At 41.3% G+C, this 18,191-nt stretch overlaps 3 protein-coding genes across 3 annotated transcripts; all 3 read right to left on the bottom strand.

Annotated features, from left to right (window-relative positions):
* Nucleotides 1-1,405: 1,405 nt before the first annotated feature.
* Nucleotides 1,406-4,765, bottom strand: LOC115816429 (macrophage mannose receptor 1-like). The gene is made up of 4 exons (XM_030779382.1): nt 4,360-4,765; nt 3,599-3,955; nt 1,563-1,922; nt 1,406-1,413 (listed from the first exon to the last, which is right to left on the bottom strand). Exons 1-4 carry the CDS (start codon nt 4,763-4,765, stop codon nt 1,406-1,408), a joined length of 1,131 nt encoding a protein of 376 aa, XP_030635242.1.
* Nucleotides 4,766-9,956: 5,191 nt separating this feature from the next.
* ltb4r (leukotriene B4 receptor) lies at nt 9,957-12,688 on the bottom strand. The gene is made up of 4 exons (XM_030779381.1): nt 12,162-12,688; nt 11,204-11,480; nt 10,638-10,762; nt 9,957-10,197 (listed from the first exon to the last, which is right to left on the bottom strand). The coding sequence occupies exons 1-4, from the start codon at nt 12,686-12,688 to the stop codon at nt 9,957-9,959; spliced, it is 1,170 nt and encodes a 389-aa protein (XP_030635241.1).
* Nucleotides 12,689-15,709: 3,021 nt separating this feature from the next.
* ltb4r2a (leukotriene B4 receptor 2a) lies at nt 15,710-17,743 on the bottom strand. Its single transcript, XM_030779380.1, has 4 exons — nt 17,072-17,743; nt 16,539-16,739; nt 16,206-16,249; nt 15,710-16,028 (listed from the first exon to the last, which is right to left on the bottom strand). Exons 1-4 carry the CDS (start codon nt 17,741-17,743, stop codon nt 15,710-15,712), a joined length of 1,236 nt encoding a protein of 411 aa, XP_030635240.1.
* Nucleotides 17,744-18,191: the final 448 nt, after the last annotated feature.

Raw genomic sequence — 18,191 nt, 5'->3', positions numbered from 1 at the left:
GTTATATTGAGTTGACCTGTGCAGCACTGTGTCATTCGGGATGTGTCAGCCCAATAAAAAATCATCGAGGAGATCCAACAGTCACACAGAAAAGATGATGGGTCTCTACCATGCCCAGTGTGCACAGGAGCCACATACTTTCATATTAATGAACTGGTTTCGTTGGGAGTATTGGGTATGAAACGTTTAAGTAACTGAATGTGAGAGACTGCAGGACTACTACCTGTGTTCTAATCACTGAGTCTCATTGGTCAGCGCAGGTTCACGTGGTGAGGTCACTGTAGGGTCATGTGCCCACTCTGTCCCACTGACAATGCTGAGGTCATAATGATGTCACTCTGTAAGTCTGTCTTTACAGAGCCATGCATATGTTGGTACCCTCCGGATAAACAATTGCCGTGTTTCTTCTTTTCGTCCTTTTGATATTCCGTGTCCCCCCCCTCTAACGTTACGCTGTATTTGTGCGCCTGAACCAGCATATTTGATTATAACTTATCAAACAGAAATGATACAACATATATCACAAACACTGGTACAGCCAGAGACACCCTAAAATGATATGGCATTTCAGACAGATTATCGCTTCTTGGGTAAAACTCACAATTATTTACCTTTGAACTTCATCCATCAAAAATGCTTGATTACGCTGAATTCAAACATGTTTTCCTTTTCTGAAAATAATACATTTGTACAGACAAAGTGTCGTCCGCCATAATCAGTTTTCCTCTTTTTATATTATATGAACATAGGTACAAAGCACATACACATGAGCCCCAGTGGAAGCATGGTAGAAGCATTCAGTTACATATTAGTGCATCCTGGTCGAGACAGTAGACCTTGTACAGAGACATACATACACTGGCCTTTACTCTAACCCTGACCTTCATCCTAAAATCTTTATTAACAATAGGTCATAATTTTTAATTTCTATAATCTGTTGATATGTATGTAAAATCCACATGTGTACTGTTATGTTATTTTTGATGTGAGGCAAATTAACTTAATAAGTTATTAACTTAATAAGCTTAAAAACGAGACAATTCTGACATACAAATACAAGTTTTAATGTTGAAGTTTCAAATTAACACACATATTAAGGGTCAGTTTCAAGGCATTCAGAAAAAACTGCAGGATAATATTAAACTGTTTCTGCAAAAAAAATAATGTGAATAGAATTCCGCAAAAAAGCAACATTTTATGTTTTATCTAAAATCAGTCGAGATCTTTAAAGAAATTGCATCATTAAACTACTCCCGAAAGTAAACTTAAGTAATCCTGAGTTTTATCATGCTTTTGAAACAAGGTGAATATATAGAGATACAAGACAAACAGATATGCACACACTCTTGTCTCTTCTGAAATGGAGCCCAAAGGTAAGAGGTCCAGTTGATCCTCAGTGATCTGTTCAGTCATCTACAATGAAATGAAGAGAAAACAAGAGGATGTCAGAGTGATTCTTATAACACACACACACACACACACACATACACATACACACACACACACACACACACACACACACACACACACGCACACACACCCACATGCACATACACACACACCTTCATAGTTGCTGCAGATAAAGTTCAGTTTGGTATTCTCAGGAAGGCTGATCCATTTTTTGACTCTGGTCTCAACCGCTCCAGTTCTTCCTTCATTTACACACTCCTCCACCATAGTTCCATTCCCTGGAGCCCAGTTCTCGTCGCAGTGAGATTCTCCACTCACCCAAAACCAGAAGCCCAGAGTGCAGCTGTAACGTAAGCCCAGCCACACATGAGCAGTGGAGGCCTTTTCAACCCTCTTCATCACCCACTTCTGGATCTTCTCTGAGTGAACTGAGACCAGGTCCACATGATGCTCTCTGCAGTAATTCAGAGCTTCACTCCAGGTCAGAGTCTCATTGATCAGGATCAGCTTGTCTACAAATAATGTAATAAGCTATAATCAGGGTTGGGTAGTGACAGATTCCATTTAATCAGAATCACAAAAAAATAACTGTAGTTAGTTCAGATCACATTTGAAAAAAATGTACAATTAGATTTTAGTTACACTGACAAGGATTACTTGATTACATTTTTGATTACATCTTTAAAATATGTTTTGAAATTAAAATGAGCATTTTGAGTAAGTGCTCCTCTTGCGTTACAATAGCAAGCTCCTCCCTGTGGCCTTTGATTAAAAAACATCAGCAAGAAAAACCTCAACAAAAGAAGCAACACAGTAAACCTGTAGACATTTATGCCAGCGTGTTTTTGTAAAGGTAATTTGACCAATTCGAAATGCCAAATATATTCTACTGTATATCAAAGTAAGTTACTCCTCTGAGTTTGCCAGGTTACCAGTTTTGTTAATGGCGACTTAATTAATATTTGTTTTTGTTTTTTTAATGATGAGTTATGCATTATGGAGTTTTTTTTATTCTTGGCTTTGTCCCCTGCCCTGTGGCCCCTGGCCCTGTTTACCCTGCGTGGCCCTGCTCCTCCTGAACCTTCCACAGTCATTAACTCTACTGCACTAATGCATCTATGCACTGCAATTTTTTTTTAAAAAATTGCGTTATTAACTCCTGATACCCCACTAATGCCCCCCCCCCCATCTTCTGTGTGTGTGTGTGTGTGTGTGTGTGTGTGTGTGTCTTATATGCTTGAGTATGAATGCCTTGTGTGAGTGTGACTGTCTTCCTCCCAGGTGTGCCCCGCCCCTCTCCGTCCTCTTCATCCCTCCCTGTCAGCCTCATCATCATCGCCACCCCCCTCGTCCTGCTTTTGTTATCTTTATGCTGTCTGCTGTAACTGGCGATGGTTTTGTTTGTTGTGGTCACATAAAGCCCTTTGAGACTTTAAACAGTGATGCTGGGCTCTAAATGAATGTTGTTGTTGTTGTTTGTTTGTTTGTTTGTTGTTGTTGTTTTATTCTTTTTTATGTACATTGAAAATGGAAGATGAACATTTTGAGTAAGCGCTCCTCTTGCATTACAAGAGCAAAGTCCTCCATGTGGCCTTTGATTACAAAACAGCAGCAACAAAACCTTACGCAAAAGGAACACCAGCCCACATGTTGCAGAATACACAAAGTACACCTGTAGTTTGTGCCAATACTGTATTTGTAAGGGTAATTTGATTTAACCAACTGTAAATGCTGAATATGCACAATGCATTTTATTTGCATTGAAAATACTTTGAGATGTTAAAAGAGAAAAAAAGAATATTTGTGGAAATCAAATTTGTGTGCCTGTGTCCATTTTTTAGTGTAAGGTGCAATATTTTCAATGTTTGATTTTGAAGTAATCCAAAAATAATCCAAAAGTACCGAGATTAGATTACATTTTTTCTTTTGTTGTCCAATGGATTACATTACTAATTACAAAAATCAACATCCAATTTGTGGTCAGTAACTGATTACATTTCAGTAAGAAATCCTGGCTATAATATTATCAATGACAGCCCAAACATTGTACTTTTATAATAACGTGAAAAAACTACTCTCTGAGTAACATAGAATTACTTCTGTTTTGATCACAGCTATTCTCCGCATGCAATACATGGAATTACATCTCAGTAAATTACATTAAAAAATTCACAGTGAATCAGCTCACCTTCATAGCAAACAAAAGGCTTTTCATCACCACATGACAAATCATGCCATTGTCCTCGTTTATTACCGGTTACCTGCATGACAGTACAGTTCTCAATACCCACATTATTATTAGGTTGTCCAGGTGCCCAGTTTCTGAATGAGGATTTACTCTGATCTGACCATTTCCATGAGTCCCTGAACAGGCCGATCCGGGCATCGCGAGTGCTGTCGTTTATCAAACTCCATATCATGTGATTCTCAGTCTGGTTCCTCACACTGACCAGGTCTGTATGATGTTCTCTGCAGTAGCTCTGAGCTTCTGTCCAGGGTTTATAGTCCTTAATCAATATGTATCTGTCACTGCTGACCTTTCTCTCTGGAAGACAAACATTTTACTAATCTCTCTGATCCTTATACTTCATTGTGATTTTTACAGTCATGATTGAGTTTATTATAAACTACATCATTTTTAAATAGGTTTTATCTTCTTTTTTCTGTAAGAGAAATTTCATTGCATAAACATATAACCACAACATAGACTTTGACATTGAATTTTGGTTCTCTTTTGATTGTCCTGTCAACTCGTCTCTCTTTTGGTCAAAAAATTAATTTCATGGCAAGAAAAGTGTAAAAATAATATGTGTAGTTTCACCAATAAAGCAATCTAATCACCATCATAACACATGGAGAAAAGTTCCTCATGAAAACTTAATTTCATGGCAAGAAAACTGCAATTCATATATAATTTTACCAGTAAAGTAACGTATAAAGAGTAATCACCATTATAACACACAGAAATCTGATTGTGGTCACAAGGTTGATTATTCCATTTTCCGTCCTGTCTCATCTCAGTACATTTCTCAGTCTCGAGATGATTTGGTTCTCCTGAGTGCCAGTTTGTAAACTCCATTTCTCCCTCTCTGTAGAATGCTGGATCTCCCAGAGACCACTGCCACCTCATATCACCACTCTTCTCCAGTCCAATCCAAACACGCTCAACATCTCCTTTAACAGTTTTAATCAGCTCATCTGTGTCCTCTTGGTTGTCAATAGTGGCCAGGTCAGTGTAGTGCTCTCTGCAGTATGTCTGTGCTTCAGTCCAGTTCTTTTCCACTTTCACAAAGTGATACTGATGAGGAACACATGCAGACAGTGAGAAGAGTCCTGTACAGAACAATATTATCATTACTGTCATGTGTTGTAGTCATATTAACTGTATATAAACACACAAATAAATTCATTTCTTCAGAGAACAAGAAATTTAACTGGCAAACTTAATGCTATTGATGCCAGTAACTAATTGACAGTAGATGAATTTCCACCAATCTTATAGTATAATAGAATAATATTATATAGTGTGTAATCCATACGCTCACACACATTTACACATACACTGACCTGAGAGGAGAACAAAATGAATAACGTGAATCATCTCTGATGGATCTAAAAAACAGACAGGTCCATTTCAGTACTGTCATTATAAACACCATACAAACACTCATTGTAACAAAGCTGCATTGTCAAGTTTATTCAATGGCATATATAATGTGATGCTCCATTGCGGATCAGCAAAGAGGCAATGGTTTTGCATTGTTTCAGTGTTTTCATCCTGTTATCCATTGTCCTTCAAAACATTAATTTCTCTGAATCTCTCCCTATATTCATGTGGTGTCAGTTTTCCCCCAGGAATAAATTATACTTTCTCTAACTTATAATCTCACAGTTATAATTGTCAAAACTTAAATGTCTGTGTTCTCAGTAGATGAATGATGAGCACAGAAAATGTTACAGTTACTGCTGTACAGTACATCATAACCAGCCTACAAACAAGAAAAAAAAAAAAAAAAATGGTATTATTAGTTTAATATTACAACTATTTCTGCTGGACAGTGAACAGTTACAGTGCCATATAACTGACACAAATCTGAATTTTCCCTCAAGTGAATGTCTCATGATAAACCAGTCCTGAGAAATCACGGTGGTATGACATGTTTGTAGAGAGTGTAAATCCATATTATTCATTATGCAAATGACTGTTTGATCTGGCTGACAGGCATCTGTTTCTCTGAGCACAATCCTGACAGTGGTGATGTTACTGAAAACAAGCCTCACTGAGTGATAATCTAAGCCAAAAGTGGTACATGAGTCTAGAACCTCAACAGAGAGGGTGTTTTGTTCAGAGACCTAAAATCAAACCAGTTATGCTCTTGTGGTGAAGATGAACATTAGAAGATATATGATTCCTACAGGAATGTCAGCTCATCCAACTGTTCTTACGTTTGTTGACTTTAAGCTGAGTCTGTCAAAGCCATATACAACAGCAGGTTCCAATTCATTTTCATGTTTTATGTCTGTTCGTTGTAAGTATAGCTGTACTGATACTGACCCAACCCAAGATGTCCCATAGTGTCCCTCTTCATAACTGTTTACTCAGTACACGGTTCTTTCCCTGAGGGCTTCATGTGAACAACACTGAGGCCCAAAACAAACACCCAATAGACAGAACTACACAGCATGTCAGAGAGCTCCACTTTGCATGTTCAAACCTCAGGTTCACAAAGTGACATAGAGCTGGTCACATGTCCCAAATGTGGCGCCTTTACATCCAACAAAGACCGACAGTCGTGTATGTTCTTTTTAGTCTTAATTGGGTCATATTTTACATCATAGAAAAATTTCTTGATTGGCCCACATGAAAATTCTCATAATAAGAATGATCAGACATCTTTAATACTGGAGTCAAAATTGTTTCAGTCAGTGATTGTTATCTAGTGTTAAGAGATCTCAGTATAGTTTTAGATCATTAGTTTTGACATTGCCATCATAATTATCTCCTTTATCATTGTTGTCAACACTGGTAAACTGGTAGTGCAATTGATTATTTGATTAACAAGATAAACTTTGCTTTTTTTAAACCTTATGCTATTCCACTGGGGCAATGTTTTTTTTTTTTAATTTTCTGTTTCACCATAAAAAGTAATCAGTGCAGAATAAAATGAGATAATACATTTCTAGTATGTAAGAGATGCTCTTACCTGTGTATGAAGTTTGCTGTTCTGTCTCTCTCTATGTTGAGTTATGTCTCTCCCTCTGTCCTCAGCACTTTATGTGCCTGCATCTCGGTGTACACTCTTTTATTAGGATAAGTAAACAATGACCATATTCACGTTGCCATGGACAACATAATTTAAATATCAAACATATCAAAGGTTGCGTTACTGACCACATTATATTATTCTCTGTAATCCTGTCATTAAAAACAGATCACTAACACTGAGAACACTTACACTGACTCTGTAATCCTGTCATTAAAATCAGATCACTAACACTGAGAACACTAACACTGACTCTGTAATCCTGTCATTAAAAACAGATCACTAACACTGAGAACACTTACACTGACTCAGTAAATATACATACACATTACTATTACTTTACTATTTCCGAACATGAGGTTTTGGAAGCTTGACAGCAATAAAACCAATAAAACCCCTGATAAAACAAGTGGTCCACACCAGATCTCTGGTTTTATCCTTAAAACTTGTTTTCCTCAACTGGCTCTTATTGTAGCTGTTGATTTATTAATATGTTGCTCAGACAGGTGAAGGGTCCAGCTTGTTTTAAATCTGCCACTATATGTCACCTTTTACAGTTTAGCTTCTCTCACATTAATACTAATCAGGGTGTTTGAACACGTGGTGGAGAGAAACTTCTTTTAACTTTAGCAAAAATAGATCAGCTAAGGAGGCAGTTTCGCTATGTTTGCATTATATTTTACAAGACTTACAGTCACTGAGGACATACACACAGGTTTTATTTATAGGCCATAACTCTGTTTTTACTATTATGGATCCCAAAAGACTGTTTCAGAACTTATCTGACAGAGCTGTTGACTTTGCAGCGCGTCACTGGATTTAATTTTTTTGGTTTTTTTTCTGCTGGACAGGACGCAGCTGAAGAAAGACCCCTCGAGATGTTTCAAACGTTGTTTTGTAAACACTGGAACACCTCAGAGTTGATGCTTGTGTTCCACTGTTACTCTCATTTCATCTAAAGGATTTTGTTTTATGTGATAAAATTAAAATTTAAAGAAATCTAAGTAACTCATTTAATAAGAGCAGTCATTTTATCTGATGAAAGACACTGAGATGTAAACTGTTGTAAGCAATCATGGCAAATGATGGATGTGAATCTAAAAGTGAAAATGGTTAATTCACTTATAAATGCTTTACTGTATGATGTAATCAGTTGGGCCACTGACAGTCATAAATCACAACATTATCCCTGCTGGGTTTGCATTCTTTAAAATGACCACTAGAGGTCAGTATGATGTCAGATGTCAGTAACATACACACACACACTGATTTGAACATACCCATGCTCATGCAAGTGTGTGAGGACAGGCAGGCTTGCATGCCTGTGTGTGTGCATGCATGTGCGTGTATGTGTGCGTGCATGAATGAGTTCGCATGTGTGTATACAGACATATGCTTAATGGTTTACCACACTCACTTTCCTGTTGATAAACACACAGGTCACAGGGCTCATGCTGAGAAACACAGAGAACCACAGTGGCTGAGTGGCCCAGTAGAAGACCATTCACTTCCACAGAAAAAGAGATAAAGAGACGCCATAGACACTGAGGTGAAATGAGGTATGTAGAGTGAGGTATATATACAGCATATTCATGATAAAATGTGGAATACTGAATATGGAGAGAGGTGGCATATATATTGTTGTGATATTGATCAAGTGGAGCATTATATATGGAGACCCACACATACACACACACGCTCACACACGCACGCACACACACAAACACAAACATGTACGAACACGCACACACACACACACACACACACACACACACACACACACACACACCTAACAACCAAACAACAAACACATTGCCTGGGAAACCAAAGGAGAAAGCCAGCACTCGTGTGGTATTGCTAATCTGATGTAAGAGACTGAGGGAACATCCAGTCACACTCTCTCCATCTTGACTCAGTTCTTAAGGGCTCCTCTGTATAAAACCCATCATTTGAGGCAGAGCTGAATGTGACTTTGTTTATATACAGTTATGAAGATCTCACAGTGGATCTTCTGAACAGGCAAACTGTCTCCACATGACACACACTCTTAGTTTAATGCTACGTGCGAACCCAGGTCATTAAACAAATTGTTGGATTTTCTTGTGATTTTACAAGTAAACGAGCCAGACCAAAAGCGCGCTTGGAGAAAAGCTTTATTTGGTGGTGGTGGAATCCGGCAGCACGTCTGCATGCGCCGAAGCTTAACTCAGAGAACTGTTACTGTGATCGGCCTTTTATACCATGAAGCAAACAGACAATAGGTCTACAAAGTTGCTTGATGCAGATCAGAATCTAGGTGTTAATGCTCAAGTCCCCTTTTGTCTGCGATGGCTGCCATTCGCCCATTACCGGTTGTATTTAGCCTTAATCAATTGCTCTTGGCTCCAACTGTAACGCGGCGCCAAAGGTGTGAAGCTTTCTTTGTATCTATGGCAATAAGACCATCAGGTTACACAGTTCTCCTATCATGAACCATGTCTGTTCAGATGTCACTATAGTCTTACAAAATGATGGAGCAGAATGTGGACCCAACAGAAGCACATTCAAATAACTGCCTCTGCTACGAGAGTACTTTGACCTCTCACACACATCACAGTTAACTAGTCATAATACCCATAGTCACACACACATACTCACACCAGAAACCAAGTCATGTTACCAAAAGCATATCAACAGATTTAGTGTGATGGCAGATAAAGACTCAGAGCTGCTTATTGTACACAGTCTGTTCATGTGGTTAGAATCACGTGGGCTGTTCAATCAAACCACATCACAGTCCTGTGAAATGAACCTGCTCACTCACTAAACATGTAACAGATTACACCCTCTACCGTGGGCCACAGCTGTCTTTAAACCCAAATACACGACAGTGCACAAGGCCATACAAAATGATTTATTCAATCTCGTTCAAGCAACAACACAAAAATAGATACATTTACATACCTGATGTGCCAGAGAAGCTGGTCGTACCAGGTCTAAATTCAGTTTCATGTACAAATATAATAGCATATTTACAAAAATAGCATTTTACACCAAATTAATCTCTTGTTTATACTATCTTTTCAAATAAAAAAAACATATGTATGTGCTGGGTAAAATGATAAAACTTTAGAATACAAAAGAATTGATGATCTTCTTCGATTCTTTGGGTAGCAAAAATAAATACGTTTTCAAAATGAAACATGACACCGCTGGTACCATCACCACCATGATGATCATCATCACCACCATCATCATCATCACCATCATCATCACCACCATCACCATCATGCTTTAGTCCCTTTAATCCGTGGTGTTGAGAGTCTGAAGCTCCGCCTGACTCGGAGCGTCCACCCTTAGCCCCTCCTCCACTCCGGTGCTTTTTTTCCGGCCCCCCAGTTTGAGGGACATTTTGGTGAAGACGGAACTTTCCCCGGGGCTGGAGCTGAAACTGGTGCGCGTGCTGCGACTGGAGTTGAAGTCAGAGTTGGTTCCTTCAAAGAGTTTAGCCATGAATCCAAGGCCAGCGCGCCGAATGTGAGAACTGCCGGAGAGCACAGAGAGAGAGAGGTCACGCGGCCGTGTTTCATACGCAAACACGTGTATGACCCAGCACGCGCTCACTCACACACACACATACACACACACACCAACACACACATACACACACACCAAAACACACACCAACACACACATACACACACAAACACACACATTCACACAAACACACACATACACACACACACACACACACAAACACACATACACACACACACACACACACCAACACACACATACACACACAAACACACACAGACACACACATTCACACAAACACACATACACACACACACACACACACACACAAACACACATGCACACACACACACACACACACAAACACTCACAAACACACAAACACACACATACACACACATACAAACACATACATACACACACACACACACATACACACACATTTACCTGCCAGCAAAAACGTAGAGCACAGGGTTCACACTGCTGCTCATGAAGGCAAAGGCCGTCACGTTGGGCCTGGCGACCTTTGCAGCGCTGAGAGCAGAGGGGCTTCCTCCCGCCAACCCAATCACCTAAACACAGGGCAGAGGCCAAAAGAGAGGCCGTGGACAGAGAGACAAAAATAAAAGAAACACATTTAGTGAGAAAAAAATAAAATGTTACTGTGAATTAGAGTGAGTCCTAATGCAGAGCTATTAGCAGTTAACAATGCCTTAGCTCTGTGAGAAACATGAGTAATGTGCACATCAGTGGTAACATGGGAGTATAAGTACACAGTGTTATCCTGGCAGCGCATATAAAAGGCCTCTGTGGTATTTGTCAGAGGCTTAGATAATGATTATGTGAAAGGGTAAACAGATGTGGTGTAGATGAAGTGATTGGCTATGCAACTGATCAATTTATGGACCGCAACCTGTAATGCAACCCGTCTCATAAAGACGTATGACATATTACAGGTCGGGTCAAAGGTCACGTTCTGTCGTGGTTTTGAAACGCGAGGATGCGACCATTACCTGGATGACATTGATCAGGTGATAGGGGAGCCAGAACAAAGCGAAAGCGACGATGATGAGGAGGATGAGGCAGCTTCCTCGTCCGCGGCGCTGGAACATGGCGCTCCGCAGGCGGAGGATGACGGAGGTGTAGCAGAAGACGATGAAGGTGAAAGGAAGCGCGAAGCCCAGTGCGGTCTCCATGACGTACTGAAAGACCTCGTGTTTCACGCTCTTCCAGTGGTACGGCATGCAGATGGAAACAGAGACGTTCTTATGGAGGAAAGGCTGAAGGTTACTGCAGGGCACACGGCAGGGACAGAGGAAAAGGAAAGATTAAAAAAAGATTTAAAAAAAACAAAACAAATGAAAGGTGTTCTTCTTTATCCCAGTGTTAGAGTTCTACAGCAAGGCTTATAAACACACAAATGCACACACACACACACTCACAAACACACACAGATACACAGACAGATACCGAAACACACACACACAAACGCACAAACACACTCACAAACACGCACAGATACACAGACATAGACACAGACCCCCCCCCCCCCCCCCCCCCCCCCCACACACACACACACACACACACACACACATACAGAGGTTAGTATATTTTAGTGGGGAATTTACATTCACTGCCAACAAAATAATAACTTAAAGATAAAAAACCTTGCCCTAAGCTTACTCCTAACAATAACCCTAACTTTACTGATTAAAGAAACATTCTGACAACAACAACAAAAACAGCAGCAACAACAAACATTTCAAGTTTTGGAGACCAGAAAATGTCCTCATTTAACCGTTACTTGTCAGGCATTCATACCAGTGTGTGTGTATGTGCGCACACATACACACACACACACACACACACACACACATACCATACACACACACACACACACACACACCACACACACACACACACACACAGAGAGAGAGAGAGAGCGAGAGCGAGAGCGCGTGCGCGCCTCACCTGCGATAGAACGGCATGGGTAAAGAAAACAGGAAGGCCAGTATCCAGATCCCCAGCATGGCTGTCCTGATAGTCCGTTTCGTTCGCAGCCTCTGAGAGAGAAAAGGCCGCGTGGTGGCCAGCCAGCGATCCGCGCTCATCAGACAGATCAGATAGATGGAGGCGTACATATTGACACAGCACAGATAGTGCACCGTCTTGCACATGGCCCCGCCGAATTCCCATCCCCGTCCCCCGGCCAGGAACCGAAGAAACAGAGGAGCGCTGAGCAGAACCAGGGCATCAGCGACGGCCAAATTCAGAACCAGTAAACATGTGACAGAGCGATGCTTCACGCGGCACACCACTGACCATACGACAAACAGGTTCCCGGGGAAACCGAACACAAAAGCCAGCACGAGGATCGCAATGCCGATCTGATGAGAGAGAGGAAGCGCAGAGGACTGTGTAGTGGGGGAGGCGGGGACAGGGGCGGGGACAGACAATCCTGATAGGTTCTGATATGAAGCGACAGCTGAGGTGGCCATTTAGACGACAACTGAGCTTAGGTCTGTGGATTTTAAAGGTCTTGGATGGAGCTGATTTAATCTTGTCTTCCCTCTGGTGGTCTGAAGGAGGAAAAAGAAGACAAAAGGAGAGAAACGACACCCAGTTAAACACAGATATTTAGTCCAGGAATGTTTCATATATACAAAAGATGGGAAATTTGGTCATATATGCAACCTAATGACATGCACGTACATGTACAGAGACAAAGACACAGGCACACACACACACACACATACACACCATCACACATGCATATGTTGATCTAGCAAGCAGTTCTGTGTGCTGAGCGGTTAGACAGTTAGTCACAGACCACAAGTTTCCTGAGTGTGTGTGTGTATGGTATGTGTGTGTGTGTGTGTGTGTGTGGTGTGTGTGTGTGTGTGCGTGTGTGTGTGCGTGTGTATGGTATGTGTGTGATGTGTGTGTGTGTATGTGTGCGCACACACACACACACACACACACAGACACACTCACTTTGTTGGCACAATGATTGGTACCTATTTTTCAGAGCTTATCTGAAGAAACTTTTCATATGTGACTAATGGTCTACGCACTTCACACATTTCACACATTACACAGAAAACTGATCACATGAACAGAAAACAGGAGGCTCGCCCCCCCCCCCCTCTCTTTTCTCGTACATTTGTTTTCCTTAAACTTCTCATTTTGTGTCTTTTAAACAAAATGTCAGTTATACGTGTGTGTGTGTGTGTGTGTGTGTGTGTGTGTGTACGTATGTGTGTGTGTGTGTGTGTGAGTGTGTGAGTGTCTTTCTTTCTACGTGATGTCCCATCTGATTGATAGCCACTGATTAAGCAAATGAACTCTGAATAAACAGAAGGCCTCTGTCTGAAAATGAAACTAATGTAGTTATAGTCACATGTTTTAGATCTATTTCACTTCGAATGCATATTCCAGATGGTGTTGGGGTTTTTTTTGTTTTGTTTCGATTTTTTTTTAACTTTAATTACTTTTTACAATCGTGCCATTCACTGCCAAAAATACATCAGAATGGTCTGATTAGAAAAAAAAAACACTCATAGTCTTATTGTATAAATCATTGCAATGGTACAGCAACATTTCCTTTTCAAAACTCACACAGAGTCTAAGAATGACCAGAAAAAAAACCCCACTCTCACTGGTATATACACTCCTCACAAGAAAATTCTCTCTCACGTACACACACACACACTGGTTCTCTCTCGCTCTCATACATACACACACACACACACACACACATTAACAAGTTTACCTGTGGAAAGCTGATGTTAGATGACTCCTGCGTTTACATTGGTCTGTCTGTGAGGGTAAAGGGAAGGAGAGTTTTGATCATTAAAGCACTTCTCTTGCTGTGTCATCACTGCCTTCCTCCTTGTGGTGCAATCGAACACTGCGACGTCAAAAAAGAAAAAAAAAAAAAAAAAGAAATTGCCCCATAAAGGAAAGGGAGACGAACATACTGGAACATGTTGCACTCAACCATTTGTTCATTCATTTATTCATTTATTTTTTTCCTTTAAAGATTCAGAACCCGAGTCGTTTGCTTGGACTCAAGCTGTTTATTTTCAGTCATTTTTTGTGGCTTAACATCCCTCTTTCTCTCGCTCTCTCTCTCTATATTCACACCTATACATATACGTATATATTCATATATATATATATATATATACAAAATACATTCTGAACAATGGTGAAACTATTACATTGCGTGAGACAGTAACATCACTGTGTTTTGTAATCACTCCAGTGCAATAAATGTTTCAGTTAAACAGTGAAACTGAGTGTTTTGAAATTCTGCCAGCACAAGGGTTAGACTGACTGAATATGCAACACCCGACCTTAACACTTCCCTTTTTGTTTCCGAAAGACTTTGAGAGAGAGAGAAACAGAGAGTGTCAAATAACAGCGTGAAAACATGTCTCTCTTCTCTCTCACTGCTGATGAACTTTTTACTAACTGATCGCTGACAACAAGTAATAAGTATATTGTTTAAGAACAGGACATGTTGTCCATTGTATATTACACAACTGCACAATTTCAGATTTGTCAGATTAAAACAAAACAATGGCAATTCTTACAACTTTACTGTGTTTTGAAACATTTTCATTTTCCTGTAATGACCCTCTAATGATGATGCATTTTTTTTTATCAAGAAAACACACACATATGCCCACCCACTCACAAACACCCACACACACACACACGCGCGCGCGCACAAACATACATCTACACAACTACTTGTTAAGGAGTTAAAAAAAATGGTTTAAAAATTTGCTAAGGTTCACAGTAAAATGTAATACACAATAATATAAGTGCTTTCGAAGACCCAAAGTGAATACTGCGTCGCGTCCTTTAAAGTCCTTCCTCTGTGGGCTACAAGTGACAGGCTATAACCAGACCTGAGTTTATGGTCTGATAAATGCACTCTGCTGGTCATTTACAGTCATTGCATTTGAAATGTTTTCAGTCCAGAGATAAATCTCTTTGCGACAGTTCCAAAAAAAAAAAAAAAAAAAAAAATTTTGGTCAGTCAGCATGGGCATGCGCAGTGGGTAGCCCTGTCGCCTTGCAGCAAGAATATCCCGGGTTCGATCCCCAGCTGTGCAGCCAGGGTCTTTTCTGTGTGGGGTCTGCATGTTCTCCCAGTGTCTGCATGGGCTTTCTCCCACAGTCCAAAGAAATGTGCAGGTTAGGTGAATTGAAGATGCTAAATTGCCCCTAAGTGTGAGTGTGTTTGCCCTGCAATGGACTGGCAACCAGTCCAGGTCCCTGCCTTTTGCCCAGTGTACACTGGGATAGGCTCCAGCACCCACCCTGACCCTAATGAAGATAAGCGGCTTTGAAAATGAGTGAGCGAGAGCGCGCAGTCGGTGTCTTGTGTTTGTTCTCTGGCGCCCTCTGGTGGATTAAAGACAGAAGTGCAGGAGGAAGCTTTCAACAGTATGACTGAATTTAAAAAAGAAAAAAACAAAAAAAAAAACGCCCTCCTGAACAAGTCGTCACTTGCCATTTTTCAGAGGGACAATTTTGAGATTGGCGGTGGCATTGGTGCTGCTGATAGATTCCGACTCTTTGTCCTGAAGCTCCGCCCCCTCGCCGTCCCTGTCTTTGTCCCTCTCGCGGCTGTTCTGGCTGCTCTGCCTGCTTTTCCGCATCACGTCCAGCCCCGCCCCTTCAAAGAGCCGCGCCATGAACGCCAGGCCCTCGCGGCGGATGTACGACTTGGCGGCAAAAGTGTACAGCACGGGGTTGACGCAGCTGCTGACGAAAGCGACGGTGGAAGTGAGAGCGCGACAGGACTTCCATATAGACTCCAGTCTGGCCAGAAAAGGGGAGAAAAAGAGCCGTTCATTAGCTGAGAGACACCAGTGGATGAAAATACTGGGCATGAATGGGGATGATATTGGATTTTAGTACGTGTGTTTTCACACGATCTTTAGGCAAGTCTGCACATGTGCTCTGTGTGTGTGTGTGTGTTTTTTCTGTGCAACATACTTCTCATGAAGAGGAGATCCTGCAGGGCTCAATTCAGCTGCCACCTGAGAAAAAGGCAAGAACAAATTTTATCAGTATATTTTTGGGGTTTTTTGTTTGTTTTCTTATCACCCTACACACCTGCTTTAGTCCTATACTTCTTATTTTTCTGAAACTGCAGTGAGTTGTCTCCTTGCCAAGTCAAATCAATTTATTCCTGCTGTAAACTGTAATATTGGCTTTTCATTGTCTTCTTTGTGTTTGTCCTCAAATGTAGGTCAAACCTCTCTATTTAATTACGTATACAAATGTGAAAATAAAGGCTGGAATGCAACCACACACACACACACACACCTGCACCAAGTTTATGATGTGATAGGGCAGCCAGAACAATCCAAAGGTGATGACAATGGCCAGAATGAGTTTCTCACTGCGCAGTTTGCGGCGGAATCGGGTCCGGCGAATTCTGCGTAGAATGCAAACGTAACTTCCCACGATCACTCCGTAAGGCAGCAGGAACCCCAGGAACGTCTCTAGCAGGTATTGTAACGCCGTCTGATAAATGTGTCACAGAGCAGTTAAAAAGCATTCAGCCGCTACTTCAGACAAAGACCAAATGTAATCTCATCAATACACCTTCTCTGCCGTCAAGACTCAACAGCTATATATATATATATATATATATGTATGTATGTGTGTGTGTGTGTGTGTATACATATACATCAACCGCAAAACATGAGAACAAACGCTTCAAAACAGGCTGTCAGTGCTAATTCAGTGCTAATTTCTTCATGCACATCACGAATGACATTATTATTATCGTATGTATTAATTGGGTTTTCACATTGTCCGTTCTTTTCCTTTATGCATTAATGCGTGTTACTCACGTATGCCGGCAGGGAGTGATAGCTATTGCAAACGAAGCTCTGCACTGGAGATCTCTTAACATCCCTGAAGACCAGTACCGGCACGGAAACGACCAGAACCAGCGTCCACATACACGCAATTACGCGTAGTACGCTCCTCCATTTTGTAAGGGCGGCGATTCGCCTCGGCCAAACCACAGCTACCAGCCTGTACAAACTCATAAGCATGATGAGGAAGATGGAGGCGTACATGTTGGCGCAGCACAAGTAAAAAAGAAGCTTGCACAGACCGACACCAAAAACCCAACTCCGTTTCACCAAGTAGACTAAAAAGAAAGGCGTTAGCACCATCAGCGAGCCATCTGCAAAGGCCAGGTTGAGGATGAGGAGGGTGGTGATGGAGCGTTGGCGGACCCGTGCCAGGACGCTCCAGATGATGAAGAAGTTCCCGGGAACGCCCAGGATGAAGACCAAACCTAAAATGAGTGCTCCGCCCAGAGTCCCGCCGCTGTTGCTAAGGATGGTGCTGTCTTCTCCAACCGAATTGCTTGAGTTTGGTGGAGGAGATGTATTATGGAAGAAAGAGGAGGAGGAGGAGGAGAAAAATGGAGTTTGAGGGAAGAGCGGCGGGGCTGCAGTCTTTTGAAGCACGGAGGAATTGTAGGACGTGGGCAGAGTGGTGTTCTGGGCCATTGCAGAGACGTGACCAGAGGGCTTGTGGAGCCTGTTGTAAGAACCTCTTCCTCAGAGGGGAGTTCCGAGCCTGAACCTGAATGTGAGAAAGAAAGAAACAAAGTCGGTATTATTACAAAATTAAAACAGAAAGGACATTTCAACTTTCATTTTGACAATTAAAAGATTTTAGAGTTTAGACAGGGGGTCATGCGAAAAGGAACAAACAGTTAAAAAAAAGCAAGCGGTACACTGTTGTACCCACAAGGAGCACTAGCAATTAATCAAGCCATTCATCCTAGTTCTGTTCTGACCGGCCGGTCGTATCTCATAAGTCAGACGTATGTTAGCATGGCATGTAGAAGTCGTATACTCATGGCCACTGAGAGCAAGAACTGAGAGAGATGCTGTGATGTTCACAGTGCCGGGATGTCGTCTGACGGTCACTATTATATGCAAGCAGCCATTA

The sequence above is a fragment of the Chanos chanos genome, chromosome 7, assembly GCF_902362185.1.
Source record: "Chanos chanos chromosome 7, fChaCha1.1, whole genome shotgun sequence".
Lineage (NCBI taxonomy): Eukaryota > Metazoa > Chordata > Actinopteri > Gonorynchiformes > Chanidae > Chanos > Chanos chanos.
This window is presented reverse-complemented; position numbering and strand designations above follow the sequence as displayed.